The following is a 25,690-nucleotide window of genomic DNA, read 5'->3' as shown; positions in this document are numbered from 1 at the left end:
AATGGCTGGCAGATTGAACGCAGGCGAAAACGACAACATAACATCACATGTACTTCAATGACACGACAACGATCGGATTGAACTGAGGACTTAAATACACGCTGGGTGATGAATGATTAGAAACCGGTGAGTACGCAGCTGAACGTAGTCTGACTAATGATACATAGAAATAACTGGAACACAATACACAGGCGGTATGCTGGCACAGAAAACATAGATGTGAAAATAAACTGAACATGACAAAACGGAAAACACTGGGTCAACGACCCAGGAACCCTGACAGAAATAAGCTGCTTCCTCTACTCACTCCATCTCCATCAGGCAGGATAACACCTTTATCTCCCACTATATAATAACATGTAGGTTTTCTGTAGGTTAGATGCAAATATTAATTGGTAATGATGAAGACTGTGGTTTAATAAGAAAAACTAGATCAGGGATCACATTGTGGCCACTAGTCATTGTAAACAAGCTTTTCTGTATCAAGCATTTAAGCAAAAATCTGGTAGTTTGTCACTGCCATTTAACGACACACTAGCTTTAATCGCATAATACTTCAACACTATACCCAGGTTGTTTTAACTTGTAAAGTGACCACTTCCTATTTAAAAAAGGTATGTTACCATTTTACCCTGGAGCTCTTTCTGCCTCCTCCGTGGCACTCAAAAGGCCACCAGTCTAGTATGACAACAGCTAAGACAAGACGAGCAGGGTCAATTCCAGAAGCACCCTGTAAAGTCAACATGACATTGCCACTGGCTGTAATAAGGTCAGTTCTTAGCCTGTCTGCTTGGAAATACGACCTGCAGCCGGGAGCCATAATGCCACATATAATTCCTAATCAGTGCCACAAAGTCAAATCACAACTATCCAAAGAACACAGGCACTCTTTTGCGCTTTATTGTGAATTTTACTGTTTTGGAAGTGGGTGTAATGTGAAAAGGCGTACTTGGGCTGCAAAGGAAGTGTTGTCTTCAACAAGTTTCAACAATAAATGACTTTAATTCCAACCCACTCTCAAACTACATCTGCAGGGCAATCAGCATGCAGCCATTCACCATCAACCTGCAGTCAGACCAACAAAAACCATCCACCATGAGTCATTTCAAAAAGTCAACAATCCAAACTAATCTCCTGTGATGGGCACTTATGCAATATAGGTTGTGAATACACTCACTGGCACTCTGGCAGAAACTGCAGAGAACGTATTCAGTAGATAAATGGAGAGATGGAAAAAAGGAGGAAGAAGAGGGAGTGAGAGACATAGACAGATACAGAGAGCAAAGGAAGGAGAGCAGATGTGGCCTTTGGGCTGAAACTGCTGAATCACCACGTCTCCTCTCATTACTTTATCGCATCGTGAACCTGGAGCACTTTCTCTGGAGCAAACACAGAGTGCCTGTTGTGATAAAAGGCAGAGAACGACAGCAAAGAGGGAAGACACAGAGGAAAAACCCACAAAAGAAGAGCAGACAAACAGGAAAGAGCGCAAACATCCAGAGGAAGTGATAAAAGGGAGATCCCCAAATATCCTCCCTCCCCCTTTGTTTATCCTCCCCTCGGTGCTGATATCACCTTGAGAGGCCCTGGAGGACACTGTCTCTTTCGTCATCCATCTCACAGGCTTAGGTCTGTTACATAAAGACTAGAAGAGTCTACTCGAACACAGAGCCAGATCCAGATTTGCCTGAAAATACACTCACTCTTTCACATTGCAGATTTAGTGCTGGACTCCCATTGTGGCTTCTTTTTGAGGCACTGTCAGAGAAACCGATCATTATAGCACAGTCAATATATGAGAACGTGGAGGAAGATGCACAGACAGTCATGATACCCATGGCTGCTTATACACGAGTCAGTCAGCAGTTAAAAGGGCATGCAAATTCTATTTGGAGCTGTAAACCATTTGTATATGCATGTCTGGGATCGATTAGTTTGCAGGGCGAGCCAAATGAATATTTAATCCTAATCTTCAAGCGTTTAAGATGCGAGGTTTGATGCAAAGAATTATAATTTATGGAAATGAATAATCAAAGTACAGAGAACTAAAAGGGGAGAGTAAGAAAAAGCCAAGGCTTCGTTTTTATTGCCATCATCATGACAGGTACAAGTGGCGAGTGCTTATTGCATGCCAATTCCATTCAGGGTTTATGAATGTGTTGATAAAACATTTCCTGTAACTCGTGAATATGGCTGTAAAGTGGGCTTTGTTTCTATTAGACTCTAAGAAGACAAGTAATCTGGCATTCAGTGAGACTTATATAATAAATTCTCCTCAGAGGGAATTTATGTTTGTTGTATTTGCCAAAAATCTAAATTTCTGCCTTAACATTGCATAACACAGTGCAACACAGCATCTCTCTCAGGCCCTTTTTTAAATTGCTGCTTTTACCTTGGCCCAGCAGAAGTGAATAAGCTCTAAATTGATGTTTTTTCAGTGATTTTTTAAATGCATTTTAAATATTCATTTATTAGTTGGTTTTAACCTTCTTCCAGAACCAGGTCATATCTCATATTAAAAGGCAACCTGCTGCCATTTTGAGGTTACAGAACGGACGCATTCAGTGGAGATGCAGTCTAGTTATCCAATGATTAAAATGGATGCTGTTTGCTACTTACTTAAATCCTGTTGTATTCTGGCCTGTAATAGGGACAAAAATAGCTATTGTATTTTAGCTGTCTCTTCCCTATGAAATCCAACTTTGTTTGTTTTGGCTTGAAAGTTTTAGAGCTATTTCTATTTAAATACGGGTTTGTTTTGGGCATGAGAGGCCTAGGACCTGAGGGTTTAAGAACTCTTTAAAGGGTCATAAAATACCTCAAGCCTGAACATGGTTAAGAATATCCACTCGCGTACTTACTGATGCTCCAAGTCTGGTTTTGTAAGCAGCTTTTTTTAGAGCTTCTAAAATTCTTAAAATATCTGTATATACATCTCTCTCTCTCTCTCTCTCTCTCTCTCTCTCTCTCTCTCTCTCTCTCTCTCTCTCTCTCTCTATCTATCTATCTATCTATCTATCTGTGTGTGTGTATATATATATAATAAAAAATAAACAGCTGCTTTGCCATGGAAATCCATGCTGTGAAGCTTCTGGCATGCAGTATTTACGCTGATGTTAACTCCAGAGGGTTTTTGGAAACTCTACAGTTATCGAGTCAGCAGCATGTTGGTGATTATGCAGTCTCGGCACTCAACAACCCTGCTCTGTAATTTTATGTGATCTGACACATAAAGTGTCAGCCATTTGAGGACCCTAAATTGGATAAGAGAGATGTAGAAAAGAAGAAAGAAAGGAGGGATGGATGGTATGTTTAGCATCCCTAGAGATGCCTGCTGGCTATGTATTTCTCCATACTTCTACGTACATACTCAAATGTATCTACTGTATGTATTGATGTATTCTATTTATCCACATGTGTAAACATACTTTACTCTAAAGATAAAGAGTAAAGTGGTAAAAAAAAAAAAAAGTTAGTACGAAGTTGTAAAAACTTAAAGAAAATTAAATGTATGGAAGGTTTTATTTAAAATAAGAAGAAAATCTAATAATAAAGGAGATCATAAATTCAGATTCTTGATTCAAAAATGCCCTGATTATTGGCACATACAGAAAGAAAAAACTGTTTCCTCTCATGCATGAGTGATGACTGGCCTTCAGGTTCATTTTAGAGGCAGTAGTTTCAGTTTTTACTTTCTGTTTCTCAGTTTATATTACTAAGAGCCTCAAGCCCGCTCTTTCTTGATGGATAATCAATAATGTCTAGCAGAATGCCTCTTTAGTCCTCATGCCTAAAGGAAAGCTCAGTCTACCCATCGCTCCCAATGAATAAACATTAATATTTAATCTGTGTTCTTCTGAAAGAAAGATTGTGTACAAACAAAATGAAAAGGCCATTGAAATTATGCCAGTGAAATTGCCAATTCATTCCATTATATTGTGTTTGCTGTGAATCATATTTACTTTCTTGGCATCGCCAAAGATGCCTGTGACCTGCGACTAATTTTGTATTACACGATATAAAATCTTTCTTGTGTGAGCCGAGGCAACGACAGTGTCCAATTGCATACTGTAAACCTGCATTTAGAGTTGAGTAACCATAAACCACAAAAGAGTTTTTGCAAATCCAGAGTACATTATTCATAGCTGGAACCAAAATAGCTATAAATGATTATCAAACTGGAGCTTAAATTCCAGCAACAGCACTCGCTCACGCATTCAAACATATGCTAAAACCAGATTTCTTATTACCACGCACAGTCTGATATGATCGATAACAATTCGAGACCACTATAAAAAGAGACATTCTGTTTGGTCTTTGTAAATTTGTAAAAAGGATGGATTATACGAACTAGAGCCACATATTCAAATGTCTTTTATGAATTAAGGCAGTGTCTCACATTCAGATTGCCACATCATGGATGGCAGCCGTCCAATCATAAGCCACCAAAACAGTCCCAGTATGAACTACAGCATTACCATAACATAGAGTCACATTCAGTCGGCACAGAATAGTGGAACCTCAATTTTCATGCCTGATTCCACACATTTGTACCCTGAAGAGATAATCCTGCACTGACTGTGTTGAGAACTATTTATTGTCTTTAATTCACACTTACCAAATCATAAGATAGATAGCAGTCAAAATGCTTTACAGTTCCACTTTAAACAGAATTGGATTCATGCCACTCCTCTCACCTAACAACAAAAAACTCAGGGCATAAATAAGTCTAAATTTCTCGAAATAAGTACTTTTTGGCCTTTATTTTGGCAGGACAGTTGAAATGAAGGTCGCGAGAGAACAGGGGGAAGCACACAGTAAAAGGCCCGAGGCTGCTTTTGGGACCTTAACTGGCCATTGTCTAAACGCCACAGTCTACCTGAATATCGTTGCTGACCATGTCCATCCCTTTATGACCACAGTGTACCCATCTTCTGATGTCTGCTTTCAGCAGGACAACGTGCCATTTCACAGAGCTGAAATCATTTCAAACTGGTTTCCTGAACGTGAGAATGAGTTTACAGTACTCAAATGGCCTTTACGCCAACGGATGTCAGTCAAAAAAAGCACCTTTGAGATGTGGTAAAACACAAGATTGGCTCATGGATGGGGAGCCAACAAACATGCAGCACTTACATGATGCCATCATGCCGATATGGATCAACATCTCTGACAAATGTTTCCAGGACCTTGTTGATCTTATGCCATGAACAATTAAGGCAATGCTGAAGGCAAAAGGCAAAGTGCACCTAACAAAGTGCCCGATGAGTCCAGCGAATGAGGGAGTCCACTTTCATCCAGTGTAAATGTACTGAAAATATGTCTTCCAAATGACCCACTGACTCACTTGACCCACTAAAAATCACAGTCCACTTATTTCCTTGTTTTGGAGCTTTCAACCATATCAATCTAGCATCATATTCACTTTTATCTGTGCTACTAAGCAGTAATTGCTAAATGGCAACACTGCAGGACATCCAATAAATAGAAAAGGTCACAAGTGTCTCAGGAGGCTGCCATTTTTCAATGAAAGGTTGACAAGATTAAACTACACTTAGATAACGACAGTGCTGAACAGCTGTAAAATCCAACATCAACATCCACTTAAGAAAACATTTATAGCTTAAAGGTGCGCAGAGACAGAAAGCAGCAAGTAGACTAGCAACAATACGTAGCCTACGGCTTCCATTTCACTTGCAGAAGACTGTGTTTTATTCAGGGCTACACGCTGTTTTATGACAGTGTAAGATGTATGACTTCATTGCATAAGGATTATCTCCTGTTAACCAACCTGTACTGTCAAGGGATGGCAAGTCATACTCAGACCTCTGTAACACACACACACTAAGACAGCCTCACAGGAACTGAGACAGGTAACACTGCTGGCTGGTGAGACGTTTGAATCCAAACCCAAGAGAAAATCTGACGTGTCTGTTTGGATTAACAGGCCTGTTTCTATTTTGGGAGCAGCTTCAGCAAGGAAGCAAAGTTCATTTTAAAGCTAGATACAAACTACAGGGAAAAAAGGTAGAAGGATTCATTTGAGTGTGTGTAGCAACTTTACTGGAATTTGTAAAGCATTTATTTATATTGATCAGTGCCAGTCAGTATAAAGCCAATACACCCACACTTAACTTGGCTATTTTGTTTTATTTCTTTCTTTCTTTTTTACAGTAAATCATGTTCTTTCTGGCTGATGATGAAGCAAATATTTTTATTTCACCAAACTGAAGAGCCTTCCAAAAGCTCAGACACAGTGTGCCTGTCTCTAACAGGTCACTAAAATTTCAAGTTTCGTTTCAGCAAAAGCACTCAGCTCTACTGCTGATAGCTTCAGCTTCCCCATCAAGCATTTGGAAAACCCTCTGCCAATCAGCCCAGTGAACACTTACCACTCATGCTGTGGCTCATCAATGACCAACAGAATCTTGAACTTCTTGGAGAGGGATGGAGAGGGAGCCGACTGCTCCACAAAGCCAGCAGCAGATGCGGCTGTCTGTTTGACCACATTGGTGATGGAGCTGAAGGAGCTGAAGAAGCCAGAGGAACCACTGGTGGAGGACTGGGCCTGTTGAGGCTGCTGAGCCTGCTGGCTAGGGCGCCGCTCCTGAGCTGCAGGAGAGCTGGCCGGCACCTGGGTCGGTCCTGGAGCTTTGGTTGGGGACGGGGCAGGAGCCGGCGCTGCACCCTGCTGGGAAGGGGAGGAGGCAGTGGGGGGAGGAGGAGCAGGTGGGTCAGGCCTCTGGAGGTCTGTCATGTAGCCATTGGGAAGGTTGGACATGAAGCTGCTGTCAGAGAGACGGCGTCTGAGGAAGTTCATGACTGCGGTCGAAAGGTGGGTCCCTCAGTCGGTCAGTTAGTTTCTCCTCTGATTTTAGGTCTGAACGGGGTGAAAGCAGAGGCAGGCTTGATCAGCGGTCGGATGAGTGACAGAAAGCAAGTCAGTCCAAATGATCGAGGGATGCGTGTCCGAGAGCTGCCTCTGCGGAAGGAAAGGATGGATGAAGCGATGGATACAGCTCTGGTCCAGTCTTCAAGAGACAGCTCTCCAAAGTGCAGCTAAGCCAGCGAAACAGCGCGCGTGTATGTGGTGTTCTTCCTGCTGAGCCTCACGCCTCCCCACAAATGTGCGTGTGTGACGTGTGAAAGTGTGTGTCTGAGAGAGAGAGAGAGAGAAGGAGATAGAGGTGTGGTGTCGCCCCCTTTGGTGAGGTGCTGGTGCTCTCCCCCCTCCACTCTGCCTTCCTGCCTGCTGTGCTGCTGCGAGCTGAATGTACTCAAGAGATGCTGCTTTCTCCGCTTATCTCACCCTTTCACTCGCTCATGCTCTACGTGCCCTTTTCCTCTCCCTCACTCACTCTCTCACTCGCTGTGCTCGCTGGCTGCCCCCCCCTCCCCCGCCCTCCTCCTCTCTCCTGTCATCATCCTCCTACATCACAGATTACGTTCATGTGTCGTGCTGCAGCCTTGTAACGCTGTGTGCCGTGTGCAATCAGCGGAAGGGGTTTCCTGCAAGCGTGCATAAGGTGGAGTTCACAGATGGAAACGCCATCCATCCTTCTCCGCAAGCCCCACCTTCTTCCCCCACCATCCATCCATCTTTCAGCCGCTTGTGCAGCATGTCTTCCCTGAATCTTTTCCCCCCACCATCTAACGTCAGCTCGCTGATGCATTGCTACAGCAGATAAATTCTAATAGAAAAAACATAACCTCCTCTAGGATGGTATCCTTGCCAGTGCACTACCACTAAAAGCATGCGGCATAACAAATGGCAGGGATGATTTGAAATACAGTGGAGAAGTAGCTCATTGTCTTTCTGCCTTGTGCTTCCATGTTGTCCTTGTCTCTCTCTGTTTTATATGTGTCCCCGTTCCAGTTACAATGGTAAATATGATTTTTGTTTTTTTAGCCAGATCTTTTTTTATGGATCAAAAGTGAAAGGAGGATGTCACGTACATACTGTAAAGCCCCTTAAGGTGAGTTTATGATTTGTGCACAATAAAACTGACCTGAGATGTAGAGAACAAGAGGACAGGAAAAGAAAGGCAAACCAGAGAAGGGCAGAAATGCATCTATATCTTTTAGACTTTATTAACAGATTTTTATATTATTCTTTAATGGTGGTATTGGCTAAACATATCTGCTCTTGGTAGCGATATAGGTATGACATTTAGGTTCACCTTACTTTGATCTTTGTAACAGGATGTGCGATGATATCAGTAAGATTTTCCCAATTTTACTTAACTTGAGGGCAATTCAGCATCAGCATGTTATGCAGCCACTTGAAAGGGCAATACATGGTACATTTCTGTGCTGACTACATCTGTTTATACAGCAAATCAGCAGCACATCTCAATTTTTGTTTACAGCATCGATAAAGGGTGTAAACAAATAGATACCACATTCACAAACTCGTACACACAAACAACTGAGTCATACGCTTCTCGTTACTAAACGACTATCTCCAGCCTATGTCTAGCTTCATTGTATATTCACTATTCCAGGCCATGAGAAGAGCACGATTGCTGAAAGCCATCGGCAGCAGGAGCGGAGTGCAATATTTGCTACTCTAAGCTTTGCTCCCAAAAAAAGAAAAAAGAAGGAAAAAAACAGTCCAAAGACGACAGGACAAAGAGGGAGAAAGACGATTATTCATGCGGGAAGAAAATCCCACACATGTCTGAGCCACATTAGCGAGAAGAAAAATGCAGACCTACAGTACACCGCTTTCATCTCATCTTCAGTGGGAAAATATTTCTTAAAGGATGGAAAGCAGTCTTACCAATTTAGCCCACTACCATTTATCATGTCCAACCTCTCATTATATGTCAGCAATTGAGATTTCTGGAAGCTTTTGTTTTCAATGATAGACTCTCAAGTGATGGAAATGTATTTTCAAACTGAGAGGCTGTTTTTCAACGGCTGTCTAAGCTCCTCAAATGGATACATATTTTTTTCAGGCGAGTAGTGACTGCTGTTTAGATTAGTGCACGTTATACAACCAATTTCCGTCAGCCACCAGCACCCGTCTTTTACTATCCCCTTATGTTCAGTTGGAGAGAAATACCTCAAGGGTACACTGAAATTTATGTGATGTTCACCGTTCCTGAAAAAGTGCTGAAAAGGAGGGTCACAGAAAAAGGTGACCCTGCTTTCAGTTACATAAAGAAAAGAAGAAAAAAAGAAAGAAATGATCAAGGGCAGATTTGACAAGTAACCCAGTGTAGTATGTTGGGGGTATAAAAGACTTAATGGATCTCTGTTCGGCTTCTTTGCATAACATGCAGGATTCACATTTGTAGCAAGTCACGATGAGTCAGGTCTAGTGAGGGAGGCTTTGTTTAGCGAACCAGAAGAGAGCCAGAGTGAGTCACAGAGCTGCAGTGTGAACTGTAGCGACATCCTAAGCTCGTGCTGGCCTACATGTTTCATGACACTTACACACATCACATAACACGTTTCCAGAGAGCCGTTATATAATAAATATGGGGAAAAACTATGCAGGTAACAAAGTCAAAGAAAAGCTCTGCGGTAATTCGTGGAGCTAAAGGTTTCTTGAATTATTACTTTTCTTTAGCACTTAAAAAGAATATTCTGGTATTTGTAGAATAGATTTGTTGCAATCATCATCTTCAACAAACACTTTTAGGGCTTTATTTCAGCAGGGCAGGAGAGATAAACAGGAAATGAGGGGAAGAGAACATGAGAATGACATGCAGCAAAGCCAAAGGTCCTGACAGCTGAGAGGCGAAACAGTGATGCCCACGTGATATGCAGCCTAACCTCTCAGCCATTAGGGCATCTTTTTTTAAAAAAATAAGATGTGCTCTATTTACCAAAGAATTTCTCAATCACCCCAGAGCTGACTTGAGTAAGTATTGTTGAGTATAGTATTGCTACAGCTGGAAGGAGACAGTATGATTTGTTCGGCGCTCCTGAAAAACAGTAAGGATGAGCAGACTTAGCAAACCCACTACGCCTGCAGCATTTCTCATCTGTCAAAACAGACACAAGGCTATATACATTACAAGCACTGGCACATGTGCGCACACATCCTCACACGTACACACTGCCGTCTACACAAAACACAGATCCAGAGGAGCACATTGAGCCCTTCTGTGTACGTCACTGTTTCTTGAAAAACATGGCTGTAAAACATCAGGAGAAAAAAAGTGATCCTTCTCCATCTCCATTGGACAACAACAAACAATACAGGGTGGTATTTCTAGCGGAGTGAATGATATTAAGGGTTTTTGTAAATTTGTATATTATCCATGTCAGTGTGTCTGGTTTGCACAAGCATGACTATAAACTGCTTTGCAGATTTGCTGCAGATTTCTGAGTGTGTGTGTGTGTGGGTGATAAAACCTCTTGTGGTTAAATTTAGATAATGCATGAACAATTTGGAATATTTCAGTTCTTTGTGCAGTGATCATGACATGGTATAAATCACTGTACAACTTTAAAAAGCCTTCCATATAATTGCAAACGTTGATATTATAATTAATTGCCCAACTCAATTTTAACTCAACCAGTGTTCTTTTCTGTTGATTCATGCCTTTTAAAATAAATGAGATGCTAATACTGAGGAATAAAACCTTCTAAACTGAAGTTTTTCTTGCAGGGAGTAAATGCAGATGCACTGGCAACTTAATTAAAACACAGGGGGCACAACCCAGGAAGCTATGGTTATTATCTGGCTATGCATTTATAAAGTTACAGACTATTTCTGCTTCTACACAAGGTCCTACAATAGCAGACTGTCACAAAGGTCACCTCATCTCTGCATCTCGTGCATTAGAAGTGAGTGTGTTTCAATGCACTTGAAATGGTTGAAAAACTGGGAAAAAAGCAAATATTAAAGGGGTATTCTAGCCTTGATTCTCCTTCAGGGAATACTGTGGATTTATCCAAGCTATTATAAAAAAAAATCTCTCTGAATGAACTTTAACAGCACTGTGTGGATGGATGGAGCTTCGAGATTAAAACACCCACACACAACTCAGATATCTACTGCAAATCCCCCAAAACACCATTTAACCAGGCTTGTGAGCTACACACACAGAGGCACACGCACACACACAGACACAAAGGATCAAAAATTACTCTTCAGGGCATGCAGCAGTGCTACAGAGATTAATTCTAATGTCAAGCAGTTGTACTGTATGTTTTATACGTTATAAAATGAAGAATTCAAACTTGTCATGGCAACAAGTAGAAGAGATGTTGGCTCAGTAAGCAATAACAATAACAATAAATAATGCAGAGCTATACACAGTGATATATAACCCCCTGTATTTGAAATTTCGAGTGGCAAATTTATTTATCTACAATTACACAGTTGTGCAAATACACAATATTTATTTTTGCGTGCTTAGCTATGGTTGCACTTCCCCTATTAATACTCCATGTGCAACACAGCGGGGTATAGCGAGTGACCTTACAACTTTGCCCTTGGGAAACTAAGACTCAGACTTTAGTAAATGGTGGAGAAGAGGTTGGGCTGCAGTAAAGCTTTTATGCCAGCAGTGCAACAGCAGGAGAGGCAAAGAAAGATTTAGCAGAGGAGTGATGGTTAAAATACAAACCATATTGCAAAGAACGCCTAGGATCTTTTCACCACGTCACGATGGCGAAGAGCAGATTTGTCCTGTAGCACAGCTGTAGCTGGGGTCCATTTCCTCTCTGTTGCTGGGGTGGGAGCAGCGCCTCTCACCATGGGGTCCCGAGAGTCTGTGCGTGACATCTCCAGCCTCACTTTTGCACATTTAAACTCCTCTACCAGGCTAGGGATAGGCAATGACAGTATCCCGTCGCTGTAGAGTCCAACACTGCTGAGGCATTTCGGAAGTCTAAGCCACTTCCTTACGTAGGTTTTGGAGTGAATTGATAGAAGAAAATAAATTCTAGAAAACTAAACAGAAGAAAGTTGAAGAGAAATAACAATTTAATATATACCAGTGAGACACTCCGGGGCCTGATCAACCCTGGCAGGGCTTTGCTTGGATGAGGGTGTCTAGTGATAATGGCCAAAACACCCAATGAATCCAAGGTCCACTACTGATGATGTGTCTTTAAAAATGTTGAATACTTTAAATATTATACTCTAGATCAGATTTCTAATCCCTGAACCTAACCAAGGAAGTTAAAAAGAAACTGAGAAATAAAATTGGTATAATTTGTGATAAAAAGCCGAAACACCCCTGTGAAGTTAAGGCACACAACTGATGATGTGTCCCACTGGTAAAGCTTCTGGGCTGCCTTTCTTCATAGTAGCCATCCCTCAAGATTTTCTCCATTGGAAGCAATGCATTATCGGGGACTGTAACATCTAGTCCTTTATTGAATCATTCATATCACAAGTGTGGATTATAAATGAACCTCTAACATTTGGGAAACACTTCTCACAGGACTTTGTGCATAGACCTCTGTAAATATGAAAAACAACCATTACTGACATGACTACACATAGGCTAGCCAGCTAGCAGTGTAGCGGCAAACTTTAAAGTGACCACATTTAAGTTACCAGCTAATGTTAGCAAGCTTGACTGTCAAGCTGCATCCATAAACTGTATGTAAAGACACTATAATCACTTTTTCTCAAATTCATACTTTTTAAAATAAATGAGAGTGCAAATACTGAGGGAATGAAAAACCTTCTAAATGGAGGTTTTCCTTGCAGGGTGTAATTTCAGATGCATTGGCAAGTTAATTAAAACAAAGGGGGCACAACCCAGGAAAGCTATGATTATTATCTGCCAGCAGTAGGAAGTGGATTCTATACATGATCCACATAATCACTTTTTTTTTTTAAATAATTGAACTGTTTTGCAAACTGGTATGTTTTTACCTCAAATGTGGGTTCAAGGTGCACTTTCACTTGGTTCTGAGTGAGATATTGGCCCAATCCATGCTTGGTGACAGTGCAACCCCTTTATGGGCTAAGATAAAATCAGAAGCCTCTGTATCGCTCTTCTTCTGCAGGTCTCGGGCAGTTATATGTGTGTTTGTGTGTGCCTGGTTAACGTTGCATTTTCTTTTGATGTTCCACCAGGCATGGGAAGCAATTGTAATCTCCATGGCAACAGTCCTGCGAGCGCTGAAAAAGATCCTCCTGGTTAGTCATTTGTTGGACATGTTTGTGTTTGTGCAGACACGTAGTTTAGCTAGTGTATTAACTGCCTCACAGCCAATCTGCATGATCTGTACTTCTATGATTCAGACTGACAGAAATTTGAAAAACCAAAAAGTTTGCAACAGTTAACAGCAAGATGAACTGTCGTCTGAGTCTTTGCCTAGGCTAATCTTTCAAAGCTGTGGCGTCTGAATAAAGGCTGCCACTTAATCTGCTGCAGAAGTTTCACTGGGAACTTTCACAGTAATTTATAGGACACCACCAAGACCACTTAGTAGGGAAATCAATGTGCAACCACCACAAATATTGATTTGGTTTAATTAGTTCTTAATTAGGTATTTTACAATCAAAAAGACAGATATTTCTTGCTTTAATTCCAGTCACTGCACTTATTTTCAGGCAATCTCCAGAAATACTGTGAAAACACATGAAAGGACTCTCTCTGCAGTGTGGCATCTGAAACTAGTTTACTGTTGTTTTAAAAGATACGATTTTACTTTATTAGGCCAAAAGCTGGAAACCTCCATTCACAGTTTCCCCTAAGAACCAAATAGTGATTATCTGTAACTGAGTGTTTCATGTCCCTGAACTCGATTTTTCATCTCACCCCGTCATACACACCGATTTGTACCCAGGTACACAAAATCAATGTTTTACAGTCACAACCAAGTTTCATGTCAAGGATTTGCAGGAATTAAAAGGAATAATTAAAAAACTGGGATTTATAAAGGTTTTCGTTTGCCTCTACTGTACACACGAATTATACTGCCTACTAAAAAATATTACATACAAATTTGTCTTGACCGATGTCAGAGTTAATGCCCATGAGAGACTGAGACTGGGCTGAAAGAACGTGACTGACTACACAAACCTTTCAGCATCAACTGTTTATTACTAAAAATGAATAAAAGGTTGGAAGAATCTTTTTCCTTTTTCTTTAATTTAATGCAGAGTAAATACTAAAACATGCACAGCATTTTGGGGCCTCTATAGATGACACAGGATGTAAAGTACTCTCATTTAGGTGTGTGTACATTTTAATTACAAAGTCCACGCATCCATCCATTTTTTGCACTTATCCAGATTCGGGGTCAGAGTGGGGTCAGTGCTCGGTTAACCCTGGACACTTTGGCTGTTTGTCAAAAGGCACACACATAGAGAAAGATAACCATTCCCACCTACAGCCAATTAAAGACCAATTAACCAAAACAAGGGTGTTTTTGGACTGCGCAATGAAGCTGAAATACCTGAAGGGAACCCACATAACTGCAGGGGAAACATGCACACTCCCCAAAGAACCTCAACTACCAGATTTGAACCCAGGACCTTCCTCCTGTGAGGCAGCACGTGCTGTACAGCTGTTACACGGTGAGGAGCTATTATTATATGTTTTAATACTGTGGTCTTTGTATCTTTACAATAATCTTGTGTTACAACTTTTCCATATTACAGGCCAGTGCTGTTTAAAATAAAGCAACAAGCAAGCTTACACTAAAACCTATGAAAACTGCTTACAAGCCAGAATATGTAAGGGACATCCATGACCATGCTGGTCGGTCAGTGGGGTAATTTATACTTGGCCAAGCAGACTTGGTTAAGCAAATGTGGTTTGTAATAAAGTAACTAGCTCTGTTTGTTAGATTTAACAGGTTAACTTTACTTGGTTAAATTAAATAGAGCAGCTAAAAATATGCATGATTTCCCTATATGCACTTGTACTCTTTAATAAGGCTAACCAATATCCAGATTTGCTCCCAACACTGACAGTCATAATCCCTACAGCCTAAAGTTACCAAGCAATGCTGGTTATACTGCTGTTGTACAGGACTACTACTTACAGGAATACTATAGTACTCCAGATTCAGACCAAGAGGAATACAATTTTCACCTCCCAGTGGATAAGGCAATGTTTACAGGTAATTTGAACAGTTAATAATATATTTTGTTCTGAAATTTAAATAGCTGAAAAATGAAACACAAAAGCATATCTCGATCTGTCTGCCTCTGTAATCTCCCTGTACTGACCTTTTTCCAACTCTCCTTCATGTGCTCCTGTCTTGACTTAAAACATTTTCATATTTAGGTGATTCTGTTAATTGCTAGTAAATGCCAATATTTTGATTTCAGATATGGAATAAAGAAACAGTTCAGAACGTACACATCAGGAGTGTTAAAGTGAGGGTGGTGAGGCGACGTAATGATGGCCGTGCGAAGATAAGTTACCGCAGTCTTATCTCAGTCTCATTCAAGCAAACAATAGAGCGCTGGGATGACAAGCTTTTAAGGTGTCATTTGAATGTTGGGCATCGATAACTATCCAGTGTGTTGTCGGCATAAACCAAGCAGATTATAGATGCTTGGAGTGCAGCGAGCCCTTTCTAAAGAGGACTCGTAAAAAAATCACTGCAGCTTCCCGAGAAGTGGAATCTAGGAACAAAAGCACACGCATATAAATTTAGAAATAATAGATGATTACTGGTTCTTTCAAACTGTTTTGGAAATCTGAATGTTAACTGTTGGTATTTTCTTGGATAGTGTGTGTGTGCGTGGATTCTTACATTAGACATCGTATTATCTTTATGAGAAACATAATAAAAAATGTCTGCCTGCTTCATTTTCCAATTTGTACCAGATATTTTAGGGCCTTCTCTTAAAAAAGAGTGCCATTGGAATTCAGGCAACCACTTCGAAGTCTGTCCATTCAGTGGACTGGTATCATTCAATGCGGATGGTCATTTGCTGAATGGACTAATCCTGCTGCTTTTCCTCACAAAGTAATACTAACACAGTTTTAGAAGTTGACATCTGTGTCCAGAATAATTCAGATTAACTGCCGTTAATAAGGATTGTTTAGCTGTGGAAATAGAAAAAAGAATATATTTTATGAATCTTATTTAAATGCAATAATATAATTACAAGGTCATGCAAAAGCATTAAGTAGAATCACTACAGGTCAATAGAAAGCATATACTGCATGTATAGCATTAATATTTAAAAAATAATAATGCAGTAAAATAAAATAAACCCTTTTTTACTCCTTCTAGTGCTTCACTGCTGATTTAACAAGGTGCTTTAATACACTGAGAGAGCTTGTTAGTCAGGATTCACTAATCTCATCAATATTCATTTGGCTGAAAAGATGACTCACAGCAATCACCAAAAAAGATAATATTTGTCCAACTCGTGACACTCCCATAATGAGCTGCAGACACATTGATGTGTCATGTAGCTACATTCAATATTAATTCAGTCAGATAGATGTGAGCATCGGGCCCATACGACTAGCAGCTAATCCAGTGGGTAAGACTGATGGTAGCCACAGCAGTCTTCTGTCTTTTACCACCACCGCTGTATTTGACGTGATTCTCACACTGAAAAACTCGCAGCCCTTTAGCATTATGAGAATTTTCAGGCTGGTAAGTGAAGCCTTTCTTGATGTAGATTTAATTCAATATTTGCTTTTAATTGCTTTTATTGAATTTGTTCTCTGGAGTCACAACACTGTGGTGCACAATCTGAGAGTCTAGGAGCTGATTGGAACAAACCTCATCATCTTGTCAGTATAATTACATTATCTTCTTGTTTTTTTGGTTTTTTTAACAAGATGTGACATTCAATATGAAATTTAAATGCCACACAAAGATCAACCAATTCCAACCAATGAAGAGCTTTCATGAGGGTTCAAGTTAGCACTTCACAGATGTATTTAAAAAACAAACAAAAAAACCCTAACAAATCAAATTGACTTCAAATTAAATAAAAAATCCATTACACAGAAAAGAAAACAAGGATGTTCAAAGGTAAATGGATTTAGGCTCCAGCTCATGCAGTCTATTAACTGTTCTGTTACTGTCAATGATATAATGCTCATTTAATCTAGTTCAAGATGTTGTAATTTTATGGTCGTTTTTATGAATTTGTTTTATTACTATTATTCTAATAGGTATAGAGGTGATTATTTTACTATGACTTATATCAACTCTATAATAACTGAATGACTGCTCTAAAACAGGTGTAGCAAAAGCTTGACATTAGAACCTTCATGTTGTCTGTTTTCATTGCACCACAGTCCCATTGATCCAAGTGACACCAACAGACTGGCTAAACTGATCAGGAAGGGTGGCTCTGTGGCTGGCTGCAAGTTGCAAGCTTTTAAAAAAATAAAAAACAGTGTGACCTTATGCTGACTTCATTAAAAAAAATTATTTCATACTGCAAATTATGCAGCAGGTTTTATGCAGCAATTCATACACCTGAATAACTCAGTGTGTGCGTGGATGCATTTGCACATGCCGCTGTGTGTGTGTATGTGTTGCAATGTGTGTGCATCATATTGGATTTTGCTCATTATGTTAAAATTCAAAACAATCACTGGAAATTTCAATCTGCAGAATAAAAATAGTGAAGGTAAGTTCCAGATCTCTACAAAATTCAACAAAAACAGCATAGAAAGTCGGTATTTTCTTTTTTGTATACAGTTCTTATATTTAAAGAAACATTGACTTTCTAAATTGAGGTTTTAAAATGTTGAATTTTGAAAGATCTGTATTCAGAAACTTTCAGGCTATGTTGTCGATACCTCTCGAGGACTGAGAAACTGAAAAAGGGAGCTCTATCACTTCTCTTGCTTTATTTTTTTAAGCACAGAATACCCATATTCAGGCCTAATGGTGTACCAGCCTAGGGCAGAGCGCACACCACAGGACCTGACTGCAGAATTTCAGGCAGGGATGGCAAAGTTAATGAGAACGAAGCCTTACACCAGCACCAGTTACAGCCTCAATTCAGTGGTAGAGCAGCCAGGTTCAGGACTACCAACCGTAGGGACAGCTTTGCTGGCAATCGTTTACCTGTTGTAGCTTTTTTACTGTCACAGAAATTCGGTCTGTGGGCTACTGTGCGGTTTTTACAAGCAGTTTGAAAAGTGGACGTAGCTGATGTGACATCACACAGGGGTTTCTGAAGACCAGTTTTGAAATCCTGAGACATCTGGAACTTTGTAGAGATCGGGAACTTTCCGCTGTCGCCATCTTAGTTGCAAAAAAATGAGGAAAATGGGTCTGACCTGTGCTCATGAGCATGTGGTTTCATACCACAGATCATCCTCCCAATTTAAAACATATGACCACTGATTACAAAATAAACTTATTTTTTTAGTTCAATATGACCCCAAAGTGAGTGTCTGAGCCCATGAACTCAGCAGGAAGATTTTTGCAGAGGTCGAGACAGAGCTTTTTTCCAATTGATTTCTACAGAGGGGCTTTTTGCAACCACAGTTAGCGCCATCTGCTGGCCTTACGATAGAATGCAGACTTAAGGCACTTTGGTTTACACCATGGTTGTTGGTCCTTGCTAGCCATAAAGAAGAGAAAAACTAATGTACAAGAGCTAGCTGAAGTGAAAGCGAGTGTTTAAAAACAATGAAAAATGCTCATTGGTGCTACAATCCCTGCTTATCCTGCTTTTTTGGAAGAACTGGGCACAAACATGTTTGATTTGGTTGCATACTGCTTTGCATAGGTTCTGCCGTTTACATCAGTATTTGCATAGCCTCCGCCTAGGATTTTGTGTAACGGTGCAGTATGAGGAAAAGAATTACTTAGAAATAAGGCACAAAATAACTTGTTCGTTGAGGCTCTGCTGTTTGTGGATTTAGGCAACTAAAAAACTTCACAAGCCAAAAGGCTGATTTTCTAACTCCTAGACAGTATAAAGGTAGTATAAAAGATCAACATCATCACTTTCAATATGAATTGATGTCTGCTACCTGTGATGTTATCTTAATACAGTGTATTTACTAATGTAAGCAACGATATTAGACATAAAAACACACAGAAACATCGGTAATCACTTTTTGGCAGACTGTAATTCTATCAATAATAATAATAATAATATGATAATGATGATGATAATAAATGACATTCCTACCACTACAAAAGAGTTTGGCACAGTTATCTTATATTAACTGGGTAAAGTTTTGGACTACAAATGCGTTCTTACTAAGAAAGCGAAGGAAGTTTAATTGAGAATCATACACAGATATTATTCTAACTCTGTAAGTTTAAGGAAGACATATTTTTTTAACTCATGTTAACTTATGTGATATGTATCCATAGACATTTGTGCACCAGTTCTAGCCATGTCCATGATTCAGTTATTCATAACAGAAACAACAAAAGAACTACTCCTAAACAATCTTTTAATTATTTTAGAGAAGTAACATACTGAGCCAAATTCATTCTAAAACTTCAGTTATAACTTTTGAAAAAGAAACTACGTATAAAAACTCGCCCTGGTTCAGTTTTTTTTAAAGCGACTCCACATTGGAAATTAGCATGACCTCATTCCCTCCTGCTAAACCTAATGTAAAACTGCCATCTACTGGCTAAATATAAAGCGGTTCAAACGTCTTCAAATTGTTTTCCAAGTAGTAAACTGTAGTAATACGTTGAAATATACAAGTATTTCTGTAAAAAATACAACGCACGTGTATTAAGGGTGATTAAAGGGAATTTAACGGCTCCCGTTGCTTACCTCCCATTACCAACCACATCTCCCGTCAGCCCCCGGTGCGGAGCGGCGTCTGTGACGCATATTTTCGTCGACTATGAAGTGCACAGCTGAGCTAAACTGACACCATGGACGTTTAACGATAAATTGGGTCATTTTAATCCTGTCCACTGGCCGTGATCGTGCTTAGTGCCACTGAGGCCTTCCGTCTGAAATGTCTCTCATACTTCACGGAGTCGAGTTTGTATTTTACGACTTATTTAATAGGTTTTCCCGCCGTTAACCAGCTCGTGTTATTGCAGGACAGGTGTCTCTGCTAGTTCAAAATGACTCTTCCAGCTCTGCACAACACCAGCGTGCTTTACAGACGGATACTGTCACAGTTTCCTCAGGACATCAGCTTAGCGTTTGCCTACGGATCGGGCGTTTTTAAACAGCATGGGACCAGCCAAGGTCAAATGGAGGTAAGACACATAGCTGTTTCTGAGTACTCGTGGCGTTAAATCTGCACTGTAAGTATTGTATACAAAATATTTTACACATTTTTAATCCGCAAGTTAACTGTACAACATTGTATTTGTGGCAGGGAGCCATCTACCCTGCTGTATTGCCTATAATATTACACACATCATTGAAAATGTGTATGTTGGGACATGGACTCAATATTTGTCCATGAATGAGGCTGTTTGTACATAACAGTCCTATCATTATGTAAACACAGATAATTCCTGAGGCATTAGACTGCAATACTTCAAACCAGTCTTTAAAAAAAAAAATGAAGGAATCAAATTGTTTTCAGTGATGTAAACACCATATTGTGTATTACATCACAACTTTTTGCACACGTGTAACTATGGATTGTTCTTATATTTCTGACATGCATTTACAATATGTATATGTTACCACGAAATCACACAATACACTGCGATACCTATGAAGTTGTTCCTTAACAGTTTGAAGTTGTGATGTAGTGAAATGCCTTCGATCCTCTGTTGTCCTCTGATACACGCAGAAAAACATGCTGGACTTTGTGTTTGCGGTGGACGACCCGGTGACGTGGCACACCATGAATCTGCTGCAGAATCGCAAACACTACTCCATCCTCAAGCTGCTGGGTCCCACGGTGATCAGCTCCATACAAAATGATCACGGAGCTTCGGTGTACTACAACACGCTGGTGCCTGTGGATGGAAGGGTAAATGACTACATTCTCATAAACCTAAACACATCTGTAGGTCTTTTTCTAGTTTTCTCTATGTGTGCACCATCAATGTGCCCTGCTCTAACTACAGACACAAAACTCCTCACATAACCTGTGAATTTGTCACAGGAGTGATGGTGTTTTGTGTTGCTTTGTAGGTTAGTTTATAGGATCACCTCTATACAAAATGCATGTCTGAATCAAAAATCATTCATTTGTTCATGGTGATGCAAGCATGTTCAGATGTACATTTACTTTAAGAGGTTTTTGTGGGTTTAATTTATTAACTGCATATTTCCTCCCCTGTTCTCAGATAATAAAATATGGGGTAATAAGTACAGACTCTCTGATTGACGACCTGATACACTGGAAGACCATGTATGTAGCTGGGCGCCTGCACAAACCGGTTGGTATCCAGATTGGACTGTTATTGAACCCTCAGACAAACTATGCTGATTATTTTACATTTATTAGAATAATTATTGTAATGTGTAATCTGAAATGGGATGCAAGGGTTTAGAACAATGTTTTTGTTGCATTCACGTTTAGTTCTTCTGATAACGTAGTGCATTGGTCTGCACTTGTGTTTAGGTGAGACTGCTGGTCCAGAGTGAGAGCCGAAAGCTCCGCGCTGCCCTGGTCGCCAACCTGAAGAGCGCTGTGACTGCTTCCTTCCTGATGCTCCCAGAGAGCTTCACTGAGGAAGACCTTTTCCTGCAGATAGCTGGTCTTTCTTATGCTGGTAAGCAGATTTATAAAACCGCAGAGAGCTTAAGAAGATTGCATACTTTCATAGTTACTTTCAAGTTGCAGATTTAGATCAGAATAAGACCATGTCTCTTTCTGATCTTTTTCTCCCATGTGCACACATTTACTGCTTACTTGTGTTATTCAGAGTCAACACAGGGATTAATATCCAAGGTGTAGTGCTCCAGCTTTTGTAGTTTAGAAAAACATACTGCTTGTTCAGAAGACTTCAGAATTATTCAACGTCATTTTAATTAAACTTTTTAATTTTCCTGATAATATGCAATGAAATGGCTTGAATTCAACACATGTTATCCTCATCATGAGGCTTTCAGTGTCTTAAAGCAAAGAGTGTGCGTACAATGACAGTGCTGTGTAACACTACAGGTTGTTATGGGAGATGATTATGAGTGTGCTCCTGACTTAGGCAAACTGAAGTGTTATTTTTTTTATTTTTTTTGTTTGCTCCTCTGAAGGGGATTTTAGGATGGTGATTGGAGAGGATAAGTCCAAGGTGGCCAATATCGTCAAAGACAACATTCAACACTTCAGGATTTTGTATAGCAACATCTTAAGAGATTGCCCTCAAGTGGTCTACAAACCTCACCAAGGAAAACTTGAGGTATGATACTGTAAACAGGCACCAGAAGAATACACACTTTCTTTCAGCATCTCTGATATTTGAGCAACGCAGCTCAGTTTGGACATTGGGTACTTTTACAGAGTGTCAGCTGAATAAACTGAAGTGCTGTACCTCAGAAATTATCCTTATTAAGCGTTGAAATGTAATACCATGAAACAACAGCTACCGATATATTTCCAGAAATATAACAAGATGGATAAATTCTTTAAAGTGCCTTTGGACCTTTTATAAACAGTGAAATTATCCAGCTGTCGTGCCTGTTTTGTGAAATGCACAAATAGATTTTCACACTAAAAGTCTACAGTAATTAATGGTATAGTGTGGTAACTGTGTGTCTACTCAATAAATGGCAAATTTCTTTGCAGTCAAATCTGTGTACTTTTTAAATGCTGCAACCACTCCCTGTTTTTCCAACGAAACACTGAATACCTGAGAAATGACTCTGAGCGATTACGAGAAGAAGAGGCAAGAAATGTGTATGTCTTTGTGTGTGTGATATCTTTTGCAGTCATCTGTTACAAGATGGGGATTTTTGCAATGTAAACACGAGCCCACTTATAAACAAAACAAAAAAAAGCATGACACATAGCAACATGCGAGGTGCCACCTTTGCTGCTTTTGTTGGCACGTTTTCAGTGAAGTTACAGTAATATTATGCAACCATTAGCATTAGCAGCTGCCTACGTGTGCACGTGTTGATGTGCAGATCAGATCCTAAAACCATTACCTATTCATCAAAGCTTAATACTTTTTAAAAGCCATATTTTGTATTAAAATAGTTGAGGTTAGTGAATTATATTGACCTATATATGTCATGTTGAGCTTCGCAGCTGTAAATAAATAGTCTGGAGCAATAGGACCAATTTTGTGAACACAAAATGCCTCTTAGGTTATGTCTGATAACGGCAGATCATAGATGCATTGGCTGTTTGTTTGTTTTTTTCTTTTTAACTTTTAAAACATTTACCTGATTTACAGTTCTGCAGAGATCCCCAATGACTCTGATTTCTGAATAAACTTCTACAGAAGCATACTTTAAAAGATGACAAAAAAGTAAAAATGCACTTTCATTCCTAATAGTTACAATGTAAAGCACCTGTAGAGCTATTCTGCCAGCTATCACTGAAAGCTGATTGTGTTCATCTGGACTGCTCAGTGGGAGAAACATTTTGTTTCACCCAGGTGACTTCTTCAGTCAGGTTTTCACATCTTTATAAACGATATATTTTCCACAAAGACTGAAACTAGCACCACTAACAAGCAGTGGGCCGTGAAGTCAGTTTAATGATCATTGGCCAACTATATGTATCTCTGTTCATTTATTTTTGTATGTTTTCCTGAAGGTTGACAAAAGCCCAGAAGGCCAATTTACTCAGCTGATGGCGTTACCTCGGACTCTCCAACAAAGGATCACAAAGCTGGTTGATCCTCCAGGGAAGAACCGGGATGTGGAAGAGATCCTGCTCCAGGTGGCTCAGGATCCTGACTGTGGAACAGTTGTGCAACAAGGTAGAGAAGAAAGATGACGAAGAAATGGGATCGGTTCTCTTTAGAGGAACGTTGGCATAAGCAGAGGCAGTGAGGGAGGAAGAAATGGGTCATGGAAACAGATATTAAGTGTGTTTTAATTACATGTTTGAGCTTGTTTTTATTGCTTCCCAGGTATCTCATCCATTGTGAAATCCTCCAGTATAACACAGAGTATCAAAGGCATTGTTACAGCTGGTAAGAAATCTTATATTATGTACTGTGTATTGTGTCTGTGTGTACGCCACAGCTAGATGAATGGTTTACCTGAAGATAGAGAGGGGGAACTGGTCAAACTGGTGCATTCTAAAGACAACCTGCCTAACAAGACCTCCAAAGCTCAGTATCCATCATATATTGTTTGATTATTCTACACACAATCTAGATTATAAAAAAATTATTGGGGTGATATAAGAGAACTATGTTATGCATGTTAATGGGTGGTCCGTGTGATCCTTTCCCTCCTCCAGGATTGTGGAAAACTGTATCCTACAGCTCCAAAAAACTGATGAAGATGTGGAAGGGCGGGAGGAGGAAGCCGTCGGTCTCTCAGATGTCTTGACCTTGTCGGTTTACCAGGAACTTGTTCGTCTTTGTTACTGTCAGTCTGACAATCTAATGCTGCCCGTCCTTTTTTAAACCCCATCTAGAACAATCACACCCTAACCTATGGTTGTATCACTTTGTAGTGTCTACGTATGCGACCTATGACCAGGTGTAAGGCCGTGTGTAAAAATTAAGAACCATCTGTGCTTGAGCCCTCATTAAATTTATATAATTCATGAATAAAGGGTGGCATTTTCTAAGTTGGACTGAGTAATGGTTGACATTTGCTGGTAGTACAGATTAGCCTTTCTGGATGATGGACTACAGTGACTGATGACATACTGAAAGGTCTGAATGGACTACTTTTAAAGGCCATGCAGTAAAATTGGCCCAAAATCAGTGTTAAGAACTTGAAACCTGTACCTCAAGTTTTGTGAAGGAATAAGTTTGGTTGCATGTGTGTCTTCTGAATCAATGTCAGTGTTGTGTTGAGTTTTCTTTGTGAACGGTGCTATCAACAGGTCAGGTGGATGGATCTGTGTGTCAAACACCCATATTTGTGTGGATATTTGTGACATAATGCTTTCCTGAGCCCTCTACCGTGTCCATAACCATCCCATCTGAGTGCCTAACACTTCAACTGTAAAACTAAGTCTTGAGCCTCAACCAGGCCTTTGAATGGATAAGAAGTGAGTATCGGCCAAAACGTCCTCACTCCACTAGTCTAAAACACAAGCTAGTCCTCACGAGGATGGCACACTTATTTCCCTACACATTTCACCAAAGATCTCTAATGTTCAACTCTTTAGTCTGTGTGTCTTTATTCACTGACTTTATTATTTGGTTTAGCTTGTATTGGAAACCTGAACCTTTTAATGGGAAGATGCACTGATTGGTTCCTTACAAACAGGCCTGTAGTGTAATTCAGCTGCAAGAAATTGTTTTAATAAAATTTCTAATATAACATCAATTGAGACTTTTTCTCCTGTGGCATGATTTTATTTAGCCATGTTTAGGAATGTTATTTCTGGCTTCTTGCATCCTATGACCTCGTTTTATTTAAACACTCCTTTTTAAAAAATTGCTGGTCTTTTAAATTGGATTAACTGGCTGAGTGTACCTCCAGTTGCGACCACAGTCCAGACAAGATTTTTCAGTTAATGGTGATTCTAAATTCTCGGTTTGTGTCGATATGTGAGAGAGTGAGTCCCTATCTGTTTGTGTTAGCCCCACGATGGACTAGTCCAGGGTATACCCTACCTCTTCCCCTAGGATGATTTAAGGATTAAGAAAAATGTTATTCTTTGTTTCAATTGAATTTGCATTTTTGTATGATAGATAAGCAAGACAGACACCGAACTAGCTCAAAATGAGTACATAT

General features: G+C 39.9%; 2 protein-coding genes across 4 annotated transcripts in view; one reads left to right on the top strand and one right to left on the bottom strand.

Moving 5' to 3' along the window:
• The window catches only part of syn2b (synapsin IIb), a 103,724-nt gene extending 84,032 nt beyond the window's left edge, over positions 1 to 19,692 (bottom strand). The window contains exons 1-2 of one of the 2 annotated variants that reach the window (XM_080892814.1): positions 19,670 to 19,692; positions 6,393 to 6,880 (exon numbers count right to left, since the gene is read on the bottom strand). In XM_080892814.1, coding sequence (XP_080748940.1) covers positions 6,393 to 6,820 — 428 coding nt within the window. In that variant the 5' untranslated portion in view covers positions 6,821 to 6,880; positions 19,670 to 19,692. Of the gene's footprint in view, positions 1 to 6,392; positions 7,241 to 19,669 lie in introns of those variants that run through there. The other variant, XM_080892813.1, reaches the window with a different exon arrangement.
• A 41-nt stretch (positions 19,693 to 19,733) lies between these two features.
• Positions 19,734 to 25,279, top strand: tamm41 (TAM41 mitochondrial translocator assembly and maintenance homolog). Of its 2 annotated transcripts, XM_080891842.1 has the most exons (8): positions 19,734 to 20,109; positions 20,658 to 20,840; positions 21,160 to 21,252; positions 21,438 to 21,588; positions 22,070 to 22,215; positions 23,580 to 23,745; positions 23,899 to 23,961; positions 24,234 to 25,279. In XM_080891842.1, the coding sequence occupies exons 1-8, from the start codon at positions 19,972 to 19,974 to the stop codon at positions 24,323 to 24,325; spliced, it is 1,032 nt and encodes a 343-aa protein (XP_080747968.1). In that variant the 5' UTR covers positions 19,734 to 19,971; the 3' UTR covers positions 24,326 to 25,279. The 2 variants fall into 2 exon arrangements, with proteins under 2 accessions (XP_080747968.1, XP_080747969.1); XM_080891843.1 differs by lacking the exons at positions 23,899 to 23,961; positions 24,234 to 25,279 and adding an exon at positions 24,014 to 24,222.
• The last annotated feature ends 411 nt before the right edge of the window (positions 25,280 to 25,690 follow it).

This window comes from Rhamphochromis sp. 'chilingali', assembly GCF_963969265.1.
Source record: "Rhamphochromis sp. 'chilingali' genome assembly, chromosome: 9".
Lineage (NCBI taxonomy): Eukaryota > Metazoa > Chordata > Actinopteri > Cichliformes > Cichlidae > Rhamphochromis > Rhamphochromis sp. 'chilingali'.
The sequence above is the reverse complement of the archived record's forward strand: the minus strand, read 5'-3'. Positions and strand labels throughout refer to the sequence as shown.